General features: G+C 38.9%; 1 protein-coding gene and 1 pseudogene across 1 annotated transcript; one reads left to right on the top strand and one right to left on the bottom strand.

The window, feature by feature from the left end:
* Positions 1-4,463, top strand: part of LOC140953805 (uncharacterized) — a 37,392-nt pseudogene extending 32,929 nt beyond the window's left edge.
* Positions 4,464-5,288: 825 nt separating this feature from the next.
* On the bottom strand, positions 5,289-10,895 carry LOC140953804 (alpha-N-acetylgalactosamine-specific lectin-like). The gene is made up of 2 exons (XM_073403188.1): positions 10,664-10,895; positions 5,289-5,500 (listed from the first exon to the last, which is right to left on the bottom strand). The coding sequence occupies exons 1-2, from the start codon at positions 10,893-10,895 to the stop codon at positions 5,289-5,291; spliced, it is 444 nt and encodes a 147-aa protein (XP_073259289.1).
* Positions 10,896-17,455: the final 6,560 nt, after the last annotated feature.

Here is a 17,455-nt window from a genome sequence, read left to right as displayed (position 1 = left end):
CCAACTAATTGCTTGCTGCTAATTTGGAATTAACCTACATTCTGTTATTATTAATTTTTTCTTTTCATTTTCTAGAAAGTCCAATTCTAGCCCATGGTGACCTTTGTCTTCAGCCTGAGAATGGTGAATGCAATCCAATTGACAATACACGACTGGTTTATATCCGAGACACACCTCAATGTTCCAAAAACTACATGGTGTTTACTTATCATGACGATGTTCTAACACATCAGTGCAGTGGGAAGAAAGTGTGCCCTCAGGGTATGTACACTTAAGTGTGATGATTAGAAGGTCGAAAACAAAATGAAAAGAAAGAAAAATACGATTTGACTTTTAAAAATAGTATTGATGAGTACATAGTAACTTGCATTTTGCATACAGCTTTGTTCGGACTGTCCGTTGTTACACTTAAAAATAGAAGGTCTTCGGGGTTACAGGTCTTTGAGACTGTTTGCAGGGTCTTTTACCAAGATACTGAGTAGTAGCTCTGTCAAGCTGTGGATTCCGGTTCCCACTTGATTCTCGATTCCAAGCCTGTCACTGGAACTTGAATTCCAGATTCCAATCGTTAGCAGGATTCCGGAATCCTTAAATTACGGATTCCAAAGCCCAGGATTCCAGATTCCACAAGCAAAATTTTCCCGGATTCTGGGGCGAAAAGGGTTTATAAGTCACTGGTTTTCAACAACAATAAAAAGATATAATCATAATTTATATATTTTTTTCTTTATAGGAACAGGCACGTGGCAAACACCGTTGGTCATTTCCAGCGCTTGCCAGACTGAAGAGTCCAAGTTCCAGTGGTATAAATTTTAAAATTTACTTATCAATGTCAGACGGACACAAAGGGAAGCGCTATATACACAGATATGATAAATATAATTTGTTTATGATAGATAACTGAACGGTTTTAATTATTCTGTTAACCCATTTTGTTTTGTGATGTGTGTGTGTAAGTGTGTGACTCTCATAGATTTCTGTTTCGTTATCTGACTTAGTCATAGCTCCTTGTTCTAGAACGCAGTGATTTTTAACGTTGTTGTACAATTTACCCCCAGGACTTCTTATAAAACCTTAAAACACAAGTCGTCCGGATACTGCATGCATCCTTTATCCGGGACGCCAGAGAGCGGAACTTCCGCCATTCTGTGGCAGGATGATTGTAATGAAGATAGACTCCAGCTGGATCTATTCAAGTTGCCAGGTTGGTGCAAGAATATAGATATTATCTTGTTTTATTGCTAATGTAAACACCAATATAATATCAGGTGTGCTTTCACACGGAAACATGACCTTAAAACACGCGATAGCAAGTTAAAAGGGTTGGTATAGAGTACTAAAGTGTGACGTCATAAAAATGAAATTTCTGAAATTATGGGATTTGTCAGGATATTCTGAAAGAACAATGTCCAAGAGGCCCACTTGCCAAAAATGAGCATTTGGGGGCATATTGTCTCTGAGATCGTAGCCCAGTTATGCTTACAAAACTCCATACAAACCCTTCTAAATTTTTTTTGGGTCGACCCAAAAAAAAATTAGAAGGGTTTGTATGGAGTTTTCTGAGTATAACTGGGGGGCTACTATCTCAGAGACAATTTGCCCCCAAATGCTCATTTTTGGCAAGTAGGCCTCTTGGACATTGTTCTTTCAGAATATCCTGACAAATCCCATAATTTCAGAAATTTCATTTTTGTGACGTCATCACTTTAGTACTCTATTTCATTAGTGTTTATGAAGAGCCCCTGAGATATGGGATATTACATGGTCTGAGGCAGATACCGGAAATTAAGGAGTATCTTCTCCTGGCTGCAGACATTTTGTAAAATGATGGGGAGATGGATGAAAGGGTAGGGAATCTGTCATTCGGGAATGTGAAGCTGAGTCAAAAGTGGCGTATATAGTTGTAAGAGGTTGGAACTCTGAGCGAAACCTCCCCCTATAAAACTGTTGTGTAACTACCTTATGGAGAATCTTGGAGGTGTTGGTTGGATGTCACCTTCTTACGCTTTTTGAACGATTGAGGAAAAGGCGATATTATTTGCGTCATACTGATCTTGTACAAAAGTTAAATTTTTGGTGTAATGAACTGCATCATTCATCATCATTCCCAGAGGTCAAGAAACAACGTTACAATGTCTTCAGCCAGAGAGACAACGTAGAATTCTGCGAATTTCCCGTGTGTCATGATTAATCTTTTCTTTGCAGTATTTCAAAGTTCAATACAAGCTTTTAATGGCTTCTGTCTCCAACCTGCAAGCTCAAACTGTGATCCAGCAGATAACACTCGACTTGTTTATCACAAAGCAGCTCGATGCAAGAACAACTACATGTTTTTCACTTACAAGAACGAAGTTCTAGTCCATAATTGCAGTGGCAAGAGAGTTTGTCCACAGGGTAAGTACGCCTTTCAAGACTGCTTGCAGTCTTGAAAGGGCGGTATGAGATATGGTAGAATGCGAGCACACGCGAGTGGCAAACGGCGAAGCCGCGAGAGACAAGGGCTGAGCCCTAGGGAAGAAAATCTCTCCTCCTTTTTGCTGCCACGCGAGCGAGCCTTAAGCGAGCGAGCAAGGCAGCAGACCTAACCTGTACAGGGACAAAAATTTTCGATTTCTACCCACGACGCATCTGGATTTTTAACCACAATGCACCGGATTTTTTGCCACAATCCCAAAGCACGACCACTGCCGACCTCGGCTGGCGTTTTGTTGCATGAAGTTCGCTTTAATTAAATGTGTCGGTGATGAATTTCTCTCTCATGGCATATATTAGCCAAGATTTTTTCACACAGCCTGGCTGGTGATTACCTTCACGTTTATGCCTGCTGCTAAGGTAGTCTCGAAAACTCTGGAGGAATTTAATGTGTGTTTGTGTTCTTTGAACATCGTGATGTTTTTAAATTCCTTTAGATTATCTTCTACACCCGTGGTTTTATTAAACTATCGTTTCGTAATAATTCTAGAAGATAATGTTCGAATAAACCAGAGTAAAACCTCCAACGACTTTGCTAACAAATTGCGTCACAAACGCTACACATTAAGTATTCTAATTGCGTCCGCTAGATGAACGTGAGATTAATTTGGAGTTACAAATTGAAACCAGGGCAGCACTCTTTCACCTATATACTGTGTACACTAGTTACCACCGATAATTTTCAACATTTTACTCTAGGGAAAGAAGGGCAATCGCTCGAGGTTTAATTGCTAACTATACGGCAGTTATTTTTGCCGCAAACCCCTACTTGACTGTTTATTGTATTATGTAACGTTCTGCGAACACGCATACGTATATCGAAATCTGGGGAATCCAGAACGGAACACCTATGATGACATATAGAGCCTAGTTTTCATCTTGGCCGTATCTTTTTCGTTTATTTCTAAAGGTCATTACGTTACCTTGCCCCTCTCCCATGAGACTAAGACAGACAGATGCTGTCGGAAATTTGGGGAAAAATTCTCCGTTTTTTCCCTTGCTGTTGATAAAAAAAAGTGTTTGATATTGCTTCAAATTTTGATTAAAATATAGTTTATATCTATTATGTGAGGAAATCAGACAGAGTAAAACGCCAACAAAACATTTCGAAGACTGGTAAAATGACTTCAATAATTGAAGTGCTTTTCTTCCTTTCAGATGCAACGCCAACTTGGGAAACGCCCCTGGTTATTTCCAGTAGATGTTCAACCGATGCGTCCAAGTTTCAAAGGTGACACTAAATTAAAATTTGAAATAAATGTTTGCGAGGGAAACAGATAATTTGGTTTTCATTCAGTGTTGATACAAGTTCAACAAAAATGAAAGAATATTTAAAAAATTATTTTTAAAATTTGAAACTTTTGGCTGGAAATTGTCAGACGCCACGTGACGTTAAAATTGCGTGCTTGGCGAAAAATCCTGTCATCTAAAAAAAATGAGGATGTTTCGTTCCTTCTACACTTTAGGGTATGCTGCTGTTTGAACAGCTTTGATTTGCGGTTTCCGCTATTTTGTCCACTAAAGACATCAGTTTTACATGTTGCTTGATCAGAAAAGACTTTTGGCGGGAAATTGTAGGACGCCATGTGACGTCAAGCTAGCCAATGAAAATGCGCGCTTGACGAAAAATACTATCTAAAAAAAAAAACAGTTGGAAATGTTCCGTTCCTTTTTTCCGTGGTTGTTTCACGCTGATGAGTCTTCTGTCCATACCTGCCGTTGGCCACAGATGTTGCTGTGCGCATGCGTAAAATTTAGGCCACGACGGGCGTTGCTTTTCGTCCGTGTCACTTCCTTTAACCCTTTAAGCCGCAATATCCGCATCCACGCTTATGTCTTGTGCTTTGAATGATCTCTGTCCTTTCTAACTTTTCACAAGACCTTAATACACAGAGTATCAGGATTCTGTGTACATTCATACGGTGGACCACCTAAGGAAGGAATTCACGCCATCTTGTGGAAAGATAACTGTAACGAAAAGAGGCTTCAGTTGGATCTCTCCATGTTACGAGGTCAGTAGAAAGTTACATCAGTGGTTTTTTGTTGTATTTTATTGTGATACACGAAGTTAACTGCGTGCGACCAATGAGAACGCAATCCTAATCTAATGGCTGGTTTGCCTATTGTCACAGCTAAAGAACCAGAAGAGACTTTTCCTCTCTAAGGCTAATTAATTCTCCTTTTATTTCCTTTTTCAGGTCCTGGGTAGTGAGGATTTGGAATTAACCAAAGAAACACTTAGTAATAATAGTAAAGGTGAAATAAAGGGAAATGGCAGGTTTATTCATTCATCGAGATCTCATTTTTTTTTTGTTGGATGGCAATTTCGTGTCATTTTGTAATCGACAATGAACGGAACTGCTAATAGCTCGTTTCGAAACGCTTTTTCAATTCTGGTTGTAAGCCCTCTCAAATATAAGCTCTATGTAAGCCCTTTTATAAACCCCTTACGAAAATGTGTAAGCCTCGGGGCTAATAATACGCGGTAGTTTACGGTATATCGTTAAAGTATAAGCATGGAAGCTAAAATTGTTAACACCCTAAGGTTGATCTCTGAATCAACCAAGAAATATTTTCAGCATAAACCGAACATTAACTTCAAGCTGCTTTTTGGCAATTGAACTAGCTTTCACTTATGCATTTTCTTGGATTTCTTTGGCACTGACTTTGTATCCACATGCAAAAGCAACACCCTTAACTACATGTACAAATTACAGCAACACTGTACTAGAAAGAAAAACGTAACGTGCTTGATGGATCATTTTGAAAAGAAGAGCCAAGCTTCAGTTAAAAAATCATTCGAGTCACTGCCGAACTCAAATTTCTACCTCACAAACAAAAGGAAGTTTGTTTTTGCAAGAAGTGCCTTTCCAGCTTCCACCATCAATCGCCATTGCTGCACACTTCTGGTTATCGCCCCCGTGGTCCGGCTGGCCGGAAGCCCACTTGGTGTAGCTCACAGGGATACCATCAGACCAAACGCGCATGCTCTCATTCAAACCGATCCACGCACCATTCAATGTTGGACCTAAACACGGTATAATTAAAATGAATGAAACCCTATTTAACTCCTACTCAAGTAGTTGTGGCAAAGTAATAAATGTTCAGGTAAGTGCTCTTAAAAACCAAGAATCGCTATCAATATCGTGCATTTATAGGCGAATCCTTGTTTACATTTTTTGCCTCATTAGCATAGGCTTATCATTTTCTGATGAAGCTTATAAAATTTCTGAATATTGAAAGAGCACAACAATTTCATTTTTCTCTGATAAGTTGAGCCCGATTTTCGGATCGATAAATTCTCTTTGAAAAACCCCATAATTTATAAAGAATGTATTTTGGGCTCATTGACGTTTTGCCACCCAGTAATTTTTCAGTCTTCAATCGCTGATACTTTCTTTGTTACTGATTGCAAAGAGCTGAAACTTGTATAAAGGCTAACTGCATAAATTAAGCAGCTCTTTTAATTTTTTAACCTAATTGGTATAAAAGGCTACATCTTCTATGAATTAACTCATATGCTAATGAGCAAAAATGTAAACAATGACGTCACGATGAATCCGCCTATACTATTGCAACCAAATTTGTATTGCCGACGGGGGACAAAAGGAAATTTGTCGTCAATCTAGTAGTTGTTGAAAAATGGGCATTAATAAAAGCCTGCGAATACAGCCGTTTCTCCTCGCACCTCGCCGCTAGGAACGTTTCGCCAGAACGGAACGTCTGCGACTCAGCGACAGAAATTCCATACTGATGATGTAAACCAATGTTTACATCCGGTACTCATGGGGTTTACATCCGGTACTCATGGGGTTCCAAATGTAAATTTGCTTGATTTTATGTTTCTCCTGGTCGGTAAAGTTTTGTGATCTTTTACAAACGAACTCCAGCAAAATTCAGAGTTTTTCCTAAACAAGAATATGTTCTAGGAATATTGACTGTTTTGTAATCACGTTTACATTTGCCCTTTGTGGATTTTGTCCGTCAGTCGTAAACAATAGGTAAAACAATAATATATAGATTTAGCCGGGGCTAAAAAGCGAAGCTCTCGATAAGTTTTATAGTTTACCAAAGCAAAATATCAATTCGTGTAATGCTAAGCGGCGAAGGAAGCGAGAACAGTGAAAAAACAACAATAGGTCTAGTTAGCAAAAAAACAACTTTGCACTTGCAGCACACTTGTTTTGTACATTTCTTTGGCGTTGTTTTGCACGACTACAACGTGGAACTTCCAGAAACATCCTGGTTACACGTTTTATGGAGGAAATGCCGTACGAGTTCTTGTTCATTTTTTTTTCACTGCCGCATATTTTCACCTTGGTGGCCGCTAACATTTATTTTCCCACCGCCGCTACAAAAATTTTCATGTTGTTCTTCCGACAAAAAAATGTCTCTTCTGTCTTTTATCTCTCGCTCTAGATCCCTATCACTCCTTTTTCTTGTTGAGCTTTGCTGGCCTGTCGCCTACTTTCTCTTTTCCTTTGTCTCTGTCTTTCTCTGTATTCCAAATTTGTGGACATGACCATTAATCTAAACTTACTTTAGACAACACGGATACAGAAAAAATTTCCGCTTTCCGTTCTCGTCTTAAAGGGACTGGTTCACGATAATGCGCATGTGTGAGTTCTGACAGTAGCTGATTGTTTTTCAACCAATCGGAAGCGACTTAGATGCACGCAAGTAAATTTAATTGTTCGCGACACGAGAGTATTTCCGGCCATTTGGTTTGATTTTATTTATCCCCATAATTCAAGTTTATTCTTTGCTACTCCTCAGATATATGTTGCGGCCGATAAGAATAAGATTTACAGCCCAGTCCTGCTTTGAAACAAAAATTTACCAACGTGTATTTTTACGAGGTGGTACCCACGCTAACAAAGCAGTCACCGATCGGCAAACAAAATTTGTAAACAAACATCTTATTACTGTTCTCTCAGTTCGCCCTGTATAAACCCAGAAATACCTACAAATAGCGCCTGACCGGTGACAAAAACACACAACGTATGAGTATAAAGATTATCCTTAATTGAGCATAAATTTCAATTGCTTATCAGCAAATGAACAAATTCATTCGCGTTGCATCGGGTCAGTGTTCCCCAAAACAAATGTTATCGAGTAGCACACATAAAGAAACTAGATTATAAACAGAATATTCAGGCAAATAATTTATTTTAAAAACATCAATTCTTAAACATATACGATCTTAAAGCAAAGATACAAGGAACATTTCAAGTGTACCAGATCGGTCAAGATCGCGCGGCCTGTTGCAGTATAACTACAGGTCGGAGTCAAAAATCAAATCAAAGGTGAACGAACTCATGCCTTTAACCACTTTCCAAGTGTCGTGTATTCTTTTCGTAAGCCACACACTACTCCTAGAACCATACCAGATCGATAGGCTAAGCTTCTCTATCTCCAAAGACTCTTGAGAACGTCCTGTTGCCGGACGGCCACGATGCTCTTCTGAACCTCCACGATCAAAACATTATTTTTCGCGTCTTCTTAAAATGTAACCAGTCAAACGACACAACCACACGTTAATCACCACTACCGAAGTATACCTAGACCAGCCAAAGCGACGGATGTCCGAATAAAACGAAGGATTTTCAATGATTGTACCAGTAATGGCGATTTCGAATTTAGTGTTGACCCGACAATTTTTTTCTGTAGAGACAAACGGCGCGCATGGGCATTATCGTAAACCAGTCCCTTTAAGGTGGCTCCCTAGGGTATTTACTAATAACCCTAGCTATCTAGCATACGTTACAGAACGAAATCTAGTTACTTTGTCTTTGCGATTTTGTTCACGAGATTCACCGCTAAGGTTACCCATATAAGAAGGCTCCTTTCTCAAATTCCTTTTTCTGGATCAAGGCCGTTGCCATGGCAACATCGCATCTATAGACAGGCAGAAATTTTGTCATTTTTGATCATTTTTTTCTTGATATTTCTTATTTCCCTCGGTGAAATGTCTTTTTGCCCCTTTGTATTAACGATATTGCCTAACATTCTAAAGTGGAAAAAACATGGGGTCGTTAAGAAGGTTTTGCCAGTATTTTGAAATTTGTAATTTTTCTTAATGGAGGAATTTAGCTCTTACAGATTTTAACAAAAAAAAGAACAGTACCAAGGTACTGCAACTGTTAAGAAATGAGGCGATTTGAAAAAAAATTTACCGAAGAAAACACGAGAAATTCACGGTTAATTAACTACGTTGACGTCACAAAAATCCGAAAAACACGCGTGGTTCGGGGTCGTATATATGAGCAAAATACGCGCGCGAACCATCCCGCCCGCATGCGCATAATGCACAAAGCTACTGAAAAAATGTGGTTTCTTTGAAGAGTACAAAAGCCATTGTTTTGAAGCCGTTTATTAGTATTATTACGGTGAAATCTCGCCAGTTGAAAAAGGAGAGAGAGCGGATTCAATTTTATACCTAACACAGAATGTCTTCTTCGAAGTACTTGACTATTGTAGCTAAAATTCGAACCGTGGGGGTTGCTCGTGAGGATGCCGATCGTCTGAGATGAAGACGGTGGTTGTGCAAGGATCGCAATAAGCCCTTCATTTCCTAATCTGCTGTACACTGTTTGCAGATCTTCAAATGTCAGCCCACTTCCGGATACTTTTTCAACCTTGTTCTTCTTTAGGGATAATTTCGACGGCGAAGGTTTTCTTTAAAAGTCTGCTGTAAAAGATGGCGCCGATCTATAAATCGTACATCATGTCTTCAGCTACACGTACAAGACCGTAGGTCTCGACGGACAACTATTGCTTTCGTCAAGGGTCAATCTGTGAGTAAAAATTATTTCTCGTTGTGCAGAAACATTTGCTAGTGCATCTTGCATGTGCGCTGAAGGACGTTTGAAACAAGAAAAAATACAAGGATGTTGGTTCGTCGATGGAAAGGTTCCTTCGATTAGGATGCAAGTTAAGTGGAAAACATTTTTTCTGATAAGTTTTTTAAACAATGTGATAGAGTCGGCAAAACAAAAAAAAATTTACACTCCCTGTAATCTTATCTTAAAGCCACTTCTAGAATTACCTAAATCAAATCAAATGTAAGAGAAATAAAGTGACCGAGGAGCTCTGCCAGACAATCTTCAGTGTTTGTTCGGGAATTGGCTCGATCTTTCAGATCTTTTCACTGACCGTGAACCAAAGGCCAGAAACAGCAACATTGCTTCCTTCTGGGTTAGTGTACTTACTTCTTTGTTTTCTAAGTAAAGTTTCCACTCACCATTTACTTCGACTATTTAACGTTTGTCTACTTTTGAGGCGAAAGAATTGATGTCTTTGGAAAATTTCCGCTTTGTTTTTACATACAATTTACTCTTATGGAGATCGATAGTGACTTTTCACCGGTGTAACATTGTCTCCTCTTATAAATGTTTGACCTACACTAATCAAGCTTTATGAACAATGAGCTTCAACAGAAAGTTAATAAAGTTTTTGGGGGGAATATTTCGAAACTGAGAGTCCATGTTTGTTTTAATTTTTGCGTGGACATCGCGCGGATTTTAAAGCTCGCGCCATACTAGTGCTCAGGCTGCGCACGGCCAATTTACTCTAGGGAGCCACCTTAATGACTCTTTAGTTGTCTCTGCTTCACAAGACGCGGTGGCTATGGGATTTCCCGCCAAAATAACCTCAAGTTAACATACCTGTATGTTGATTGAGTTATTTTACATTGGTGTGCCTGTGGTGCGGACGGTCGATCGAGCGGGAGGGTGTACGGTCACGTGACTACCAAAATTTCTCCGATGCATTAAGGTTACCAAATTTTCTTACCCATGGTGCTCCGCTGCGCGCGCGAGAGAGATCTGCTATAACTTCTGCCTCGACCAATCAGAGCTCCTGACCAGATTCTGGACAGATTTTACGTCATCAGTATGGAATTTCTGTGGCTGAGTCCAGTCGAAACGTCCTTAGTGGCGAGGAGCAAGTAGAAACGGCTGTATTCGCAGGCTACATTAATGGGAACTTGACTGTATTGTCACCGTTAATTTCCAACTTTTCTTTTACCTGGCCTAATTAAGTTTTTCAGGATGGTATCCACTCAGAGACACACATAACGGAAAACACAAGTTTATTAAGACCTGCCCTAACAGTTAAAAATAGAATATCCTGCGGGTAAATATTTTCGTTCACTGTTGGCATACCTAGATACTATTGCCCTTATTTTCACCTGTTAGCCGTAGTTTTCTCAACTCTTCAGCAGTAAGTGCCTCTCCGATAATCACAAGATCTCTTAAATGCCCTTTAAAAGTCTGCCACGAGTCCCTTTTAAGTCCGATATCGTACACTGTATGATCGTTACCCCTGACGTAAGAGCCATTTACCAGACCTTTATGTGAAACTAAGAAGCCGTCAAGGAATATTCCAGCCTCGTTTGCATTTTTGTCCCAATAAGCTGCCATATGAAACCAATTGTCAACTGTAGGGCTCCTGAAAGACCACAAATCAGAAAGTTATGCTCACACTCAACCGCGGATAGAAATGCGTGTAAGTCAACCATCACTAGGTTTTACTAAATTAGCATGTGTACTCAAATGATGACAAGTGAAATCAAGGAACTCAGGCCACTTAAGGCATCACTATCTAATTAAATATGCATATTTTGATAAAATGCTATTTAGAACTGTTTGCTTCTATCAATGATCCTGAAAATTGAACTACAAATGGAGTGCATTTTAGAAGCTCAAATTTTCGTCACGTGATTGACAATTGAGAATAAACGGTCAAAATATTTACTCTAAAATGGGGAAAGGATAATGAAAGAGCAGCAAGTTTTTTTAGGTACATTTCAGAGGCTATTAAAAAGGTTCTTATAAATTCGCCTTGTATGCGTGTTTACGTTATATACGAATCGGTAAATAAAGGGAAAAGGGTCACGTGACTTATTAATTAGTTAAGCAGTTAATAGAATAAATAACATTTCCAAACATACAAGGCGAATTTACGATTTACACTGTTTATGTAACATTTTGGTAGTGAAAATTCCTAAGATTAAGGTTTGCAACCCTTCTTCACATAGGAAAACGTGTTTTGTGACGTCATTGACGAAGCGATGTCACGTGTTATTTGAAATCACGTTTCACGTGTTTTTTTTTTTCGTTGAGACACATTTGTAGTTCACTTTTCAGGGCCACTGATGGAAGCAAACCGTTCTAAATAGCATTTACTAAAATATGCATATTTATTTAAGTAGTCATCCCGTAAGTGGCCTGAGAATAATTTCACACGCGTTTTGTCCAAATCCTAATAAGCACGCTAATTGCGTAGAAGTGAATTCATGGCAATTTAAAATACATATTTTCCAGTTTCTTACCGTCCTGATGATATCCATGGAAGGTAATTACCAAAGTTGTTTATACATCCAAAAAGCATCTTTCCCCCACTGTACGCTTGGATTAAAAATTTCAGCGGAGTTGACCAGTCTGAGAAAACTGGTGATGGATCACTGGCAGGGCTCTGCAGTTTGACCCAACAGGCGATAGTAAAACTTGAACGTCCAAAGTCCACGGCAGGCACCGTGGCATATGCACCAGAACCATTGAGGTACAGAGATTGAAAACCATCTTCTTCTCTGTAAGTTGCTCCATTTTCTAGACTGATACATGAGGATTAACATCACAGATTTGCTTTGATGATTTTCAGATTTGCTCTGATGCAATAGCGCCATAATTTTCATCAGTTTTCCAACTGAAACAATTTCAATTTCTCCACCCGAACGACTTTGCTGGCCAGAGTCCAACATTTCCAATCATTAAGCCAATCAATATTTATACCTTCCAAATATCGGGATGTTGATCGCAATGCAAGAAAGACCAAGCAAGACCGTATCTGAATCATTTCCGTAAAAAACTACAATCGCTTTTATAACGCGTTGATTAGCGGCCACGTGTATGCTGGCGCGCTCTGGCAGGAGAGTAAATTTGAGATTCGTCATAGGTCATTTACAACGGATGGTACCCGAAACACATGGGTTTTACAGGAAATCATAAACGGAATATGACAGTTGAGCGTCCCGCTGCTAATATCAGCCATATAAACGCACATTTGATGACATTGTCTGACGAAAAGAGTGGAACAATGCTATTGAAAGGCCTTCAAAACAGGTTTTCTGGAAAAATAAAGGACAATCAGGTCCTGTTCCAGTTATCAGTAAGACCCATGGCAAATGTCAGTTGTCAGTAAAATTTTAGGCAATTTGTCAGTTGTCAGTTAACCCCATCCAGACATTCCTACTAAAAGTGGCTTTCAGTGGAGGGTGGAGGCGGGGGGGGGGGGATTGGCTGGGCGAGGTTTGAAATGTCAAATAAAGAAATATATAGATTTAGCCGGGGCTAAAAGCGAAGCTCCCGTTAATAAATTCATAATTTAAATCAAGCAATAAACTTGTAATCCACAGATCAGGGCACATTCATTTGACTTTTGAGGCAAAGGCTAAGTGGTTTTAGAGAAAAATAATTTGACAGTCCAAGAGTGAAACAAATTTTACACCGAGTTATTAAATAGTCTTATTTCTACACCCAAAAATAGCAATCATGTTCGATCACAGTAGATTAGGCCTGGAAAACAAATAGACCTATTCGTGTATTGTACACTCTTTACTTTTTATAAGAATATATTTTATAAGAATATCGAGGCTGAAATTTGCGAAATTTTAAGAATATTTTACGAATAAAGCCGAGGCTGAGTGAGATTTTGAAAAGGATAGATATAATTTTGTGTGTTGAAACATCTGTAAATACAATACAATTTTATGTTTTTAACTTAACCGTATAAAATTATTCCTTTCTCTAAACGGCGAAACTAGCCAACAAAACGAAAAAACCTGCACTAGCTATAGCAAAATGTTCAACGCCAATGACAGTTCGATGAACGGTATCAGATACCGATTCAGCACAGATCTAAATACCAAACACTTGTAATTGATACCCCAATAAATTCTAAAACGGAAATGTCATAAGCTATAATTTAAGAATAATACAAGAATATTTTCAGCCTAAAATCGGCAGAAAAATAAGAATATTCGGCCTGGGCCGGAAAAACAACATTCTTATAAAAAAAAAAAAGAGTGTATTTGCATTAGCTGTTGCATCATAATGTGGCATTCACCAGTCTCTCCAACATTGCTCCGTTAGAGAGACTATGGATAATTGGACAACCTCGAAATATAAACACGCGCCACGAGAGTCCTTGATGGCAGCCAATTTACACGTTGCATTCCTCTGTCTAAAAGACAGGCCAAAATAACAAATCAGGCCAGATTTCTTGCATTCGACAAGTTTAGGTTACTAGTAAATCTTGGCGACGAATCTGCTGGCGCGTAAGCCAGCCTTTTAAACATAGTTTTTCTGATCACGTCTCAGGTACACAGTACTATGAGGCCCTTTTTTATCATACAGACCTCGGACAGAATTTGTTCTTTTTTGCCCTATTTAAACCTATAATTGAATTCTGCAGTTTTTCACAATTTTGCAAGAGAATTTGCACTCATTCAATATCCACGACGATCAAAGCACGCGCTTCCTTTGCACAACAAATTATTGAATTATAAAACGTTTTCATGAAGAGAATTCTATAATGCCGGGACTTTTCAGTTAGAAAAATCTGGTCCTATGTGATATGCAGGGTAATAATTATGGGCTTTTCATGAAAACGATAAAAAAAATTCCCAAAATCACTTTTCGGCCAGCCGGACGGGTTCTCACTTTTCACAGGCACCAAATTTGCAGTGCGATTAATAGAGTTACCATTTACGCTCGAACATAATAGACAAATTGTTATGTTTAGGTTTTATTTCCCTTTATTTATTAAACTGTGTATGGTTTTGTGCGTAATATTTAGACGCGAGTGATATTTACGCCCGGCGTTTTGAGTATTCCTGCATGCGATGTTTATGTTCGACTGGAAACAACCGGTGCAGCGATAAAAATTGCGAGAGGGACTATACTAACAATCAATAAAATAAATATAATTCGGTGAAACATGTACAGAGACAATAATTTTCATTCACGAAGAGAAGTATTGAGAGTAAAGTGTCTCTGAAAATCATGAGTCAGGTGAGTATAAGCTTATTTATGTTTTAAGCGGGCTTCCCGGTGTTTGCTCTTTTTCAAGATGAACTCGAGGCAAGAAAATCGCTCAGAGCTTTCTGTTTACAGTCAAAATCATAACTAAATAATCTTTGGAATCTTTTCTTTGAATTTGCGGTCAAAAAATGTCTAAAGGCTTTTTAAACCTGATACTATTGTAGGTTAGATCATTCAGGGGCACCCAACGACAATTTTCGGAAAAATATCTGTTCGGAAGACGATTTGAGATCTCAGTAGAATTTTCGGAACATTTGTTGTAAAATTTCTTGCTTGCCTGCCTCTCCTAGGATTTTCGAACACCTAAAAAATGGTGTAATTGCCTATTTTTAACGGATTTTTACCCTAAACAGGTCACCTAGAATTTTGGGGAGCCTTTTTTCTGGCTGAAATTTTCGAAAAAGTAAGTTTTGATCCCTATAATTTTCGGATCACTAGACTTTCAGTTAGGAAATCCGAACAGATCAAAAATTTTTAGGGGATAAAAATATGCCTATATCTACCGTTTAAATACTAAAATACGTTTAACAATTCTATGTTTAAGTGGTTTTGAACTATATTCTCGTTGGGTGCTCCTGATCATTGCTCGTGTATAAACTTAAGCCGCATAAACCATACGCTCGACTTCAGGAAACCGAAAAAAAAAAACACATCATAGACAATAACTGCTCAGGCTTACCAGTCGAGATACTGCTTCTGAAGGTCATCAAGTGATCCAGAATCGCTTGAGACTTTTCAACCCTCTTATGCCTCAAGCAAGGGCAAGTGAGTAAGCTCATTTTTGAAAACGATGCCATCCGAAATCGGATTTCCAATGACTTTGACAAGCGGTGCATTTGTCAACAAAAAGCGCAATAAACAAACCAGCCATGAATTACAGAACAATCTTGATAGCAGCTGTGTTTCATTTTGTATACAAAGTAGAAAAAGACAGTTTAAAACATCACAAGATGACACAAAACTCTGTCAGCTCCAGCTATCAGTAGACAAATTTTCCGCATGAACTCACCTGTCAAATTTTGACCAATCAGAACATAAAAATTGGACGCAGAGCGTGATCAACGAGTGACAGTGCGAAAAGTCAAACGCGATTGCCTTCCCTGAATGGAAATGTAAAAGCCGGTTGAATTTTCGCGTCCGAGGTCAGTTCGAAATCAAAATTTTAAAAGTGCGGCTCATGAACACGACTTCATATGCATTTTGAAAAAATTGAACTTGAGCCTGCGATCATTTGAAAAGTAGCAACTCGTCAGCGGATACCTTCAAAAAATCACTCGAACTCAGTGGGTCGATACCTGAGCCCGCGATACGGTCAGGCGATACTGGTCAGCGGAGACACTATTTTGACAGCTGTCAATTAATCAAAACATGGATGTACAATATCAGGTTGCAGGCTCCCAAACTAGCTAGAAAGTATGAGATTAAACATTGGTACACCTGTGGTGCGGACGGACAGAAGGTCGGGTGGTCGGTGTACTGTCACGTGATTGCCGATTTTTCTAGGATGGATAGATTTTCTAAGCTATGGGGCTTCGAATTGAGCCCGTGATCAAATAAAATATCAGCGCAAAACTTTAAACACTGCGTGACCTCAATGGATAGAAAAATGAGCCCGCGATACACTCAGGTAATGATGGTCAGCGTATACTCTAGTTTGACAGCTGTCAATTAACCTTCATTAGAATGGCGAATATTTGAATTAACAGACTACGAGTGTGAGTAAGACATATCCGTCCGGCATGTATTGGAAAATGCCAGATAGTGTATCTGAGCGAACCTGAGCCCACGTTATTAGTTTTCTGATAGCCGTCTACACGTGTCCCATTTTGACAGCTGTCAATTGACCTTTATTTGGCTTGCCAATATAACTTTAAACGACTGTCAGCCAACTGACAGCCTTGCCCGGCGTAGTTTCGTCTTTATGTTGATGGATAGTTTACCAAATTTTCGTACCCATGCTGCTCCGCTGCGCGCGAGAGCTCCGCTATAAACGATTTCAGTTTTTACGGAGTAGCTGCAAAATGGCTTGAGACACTGTAACCTTGAAAGCCAAAAATGATTCTTATCAGTCTAACTTTCCCCTTACCACATTATCAAGAATTTGGAATGTTCAATTTTGTTATCAAACTTTATACAATAAGAAGTTATTATAGCTTTCGACCGTAAAGATGCGTTATTTGTAACTTACTTATCGTGATTGCACCAACACAATAAAACACCTAATTTTACACTCATTTTACCCACTTATTTTAGGTACCCCGTTTTTGTAAAACTAATTTAGCTAAATTAAGAATGTTGTATTTAGCTCATAAAAAAGTTCTTTCAAAAACGGTACAAAAATAAGCTAAAATAAGGAGATTCAAGTTTAAAATTTACGCATGGATGAGGCCATCAAATGTGGCGTCATAATTAGCTTAATATTTGAAGTCATGATATATGCCACTTTTATTGGCCTGGGGCCCGTTTCTCGAAAGTCCCGGTAACTTTACGGGCCCGAAATCAAATATTCAAATCGAAATATAAAGAATAAGAGCGCGGGTCCTGGTTAGCAAACTACTCCATTTTGTTTCATTAACTGACAGTTTTATCGTGTTGAATGCAAACTATTGAAACCTCGATCTTTAATGTAAACGGAGACAGCTTACCGGGCCCGTTAATTATCGGGACCTTCGAGAAACGGGCCCCTAGTCCGGTGTTTCATGTTTTCACGCCAAGTTAAGTAAAGAAAGAGTTACTAAGTGATGTTACACGAGACGATTTGCAACAACGATTTTTAACGCAACACAGCGTTGCAACATTGTTACGACATTGTTTGGAATAGTTACAACATTGTTCCAACATTGCAACGCTGTGTTGCGTTAAAAATCGTCATTGCGAAT

Source organism: Porites lutea, chromosome 12 (genome assembly GCF_958299795.1).
Source record: "Porites lutea chromosome 12, jaPorLute2.1, whole genome shotgun sequence".
Taxonomy (NCBI): Eukaryota; Metazoa; Cnidaria; class Anthozoa; order Scleractinia; family Poritidae; genus Porites; species Porites lutea.
The sequence above is the reverse complement of the archived record's forward strand: the minus strand, read 5'-3'. Positions and strand labels throughout refer to the sequence as shown.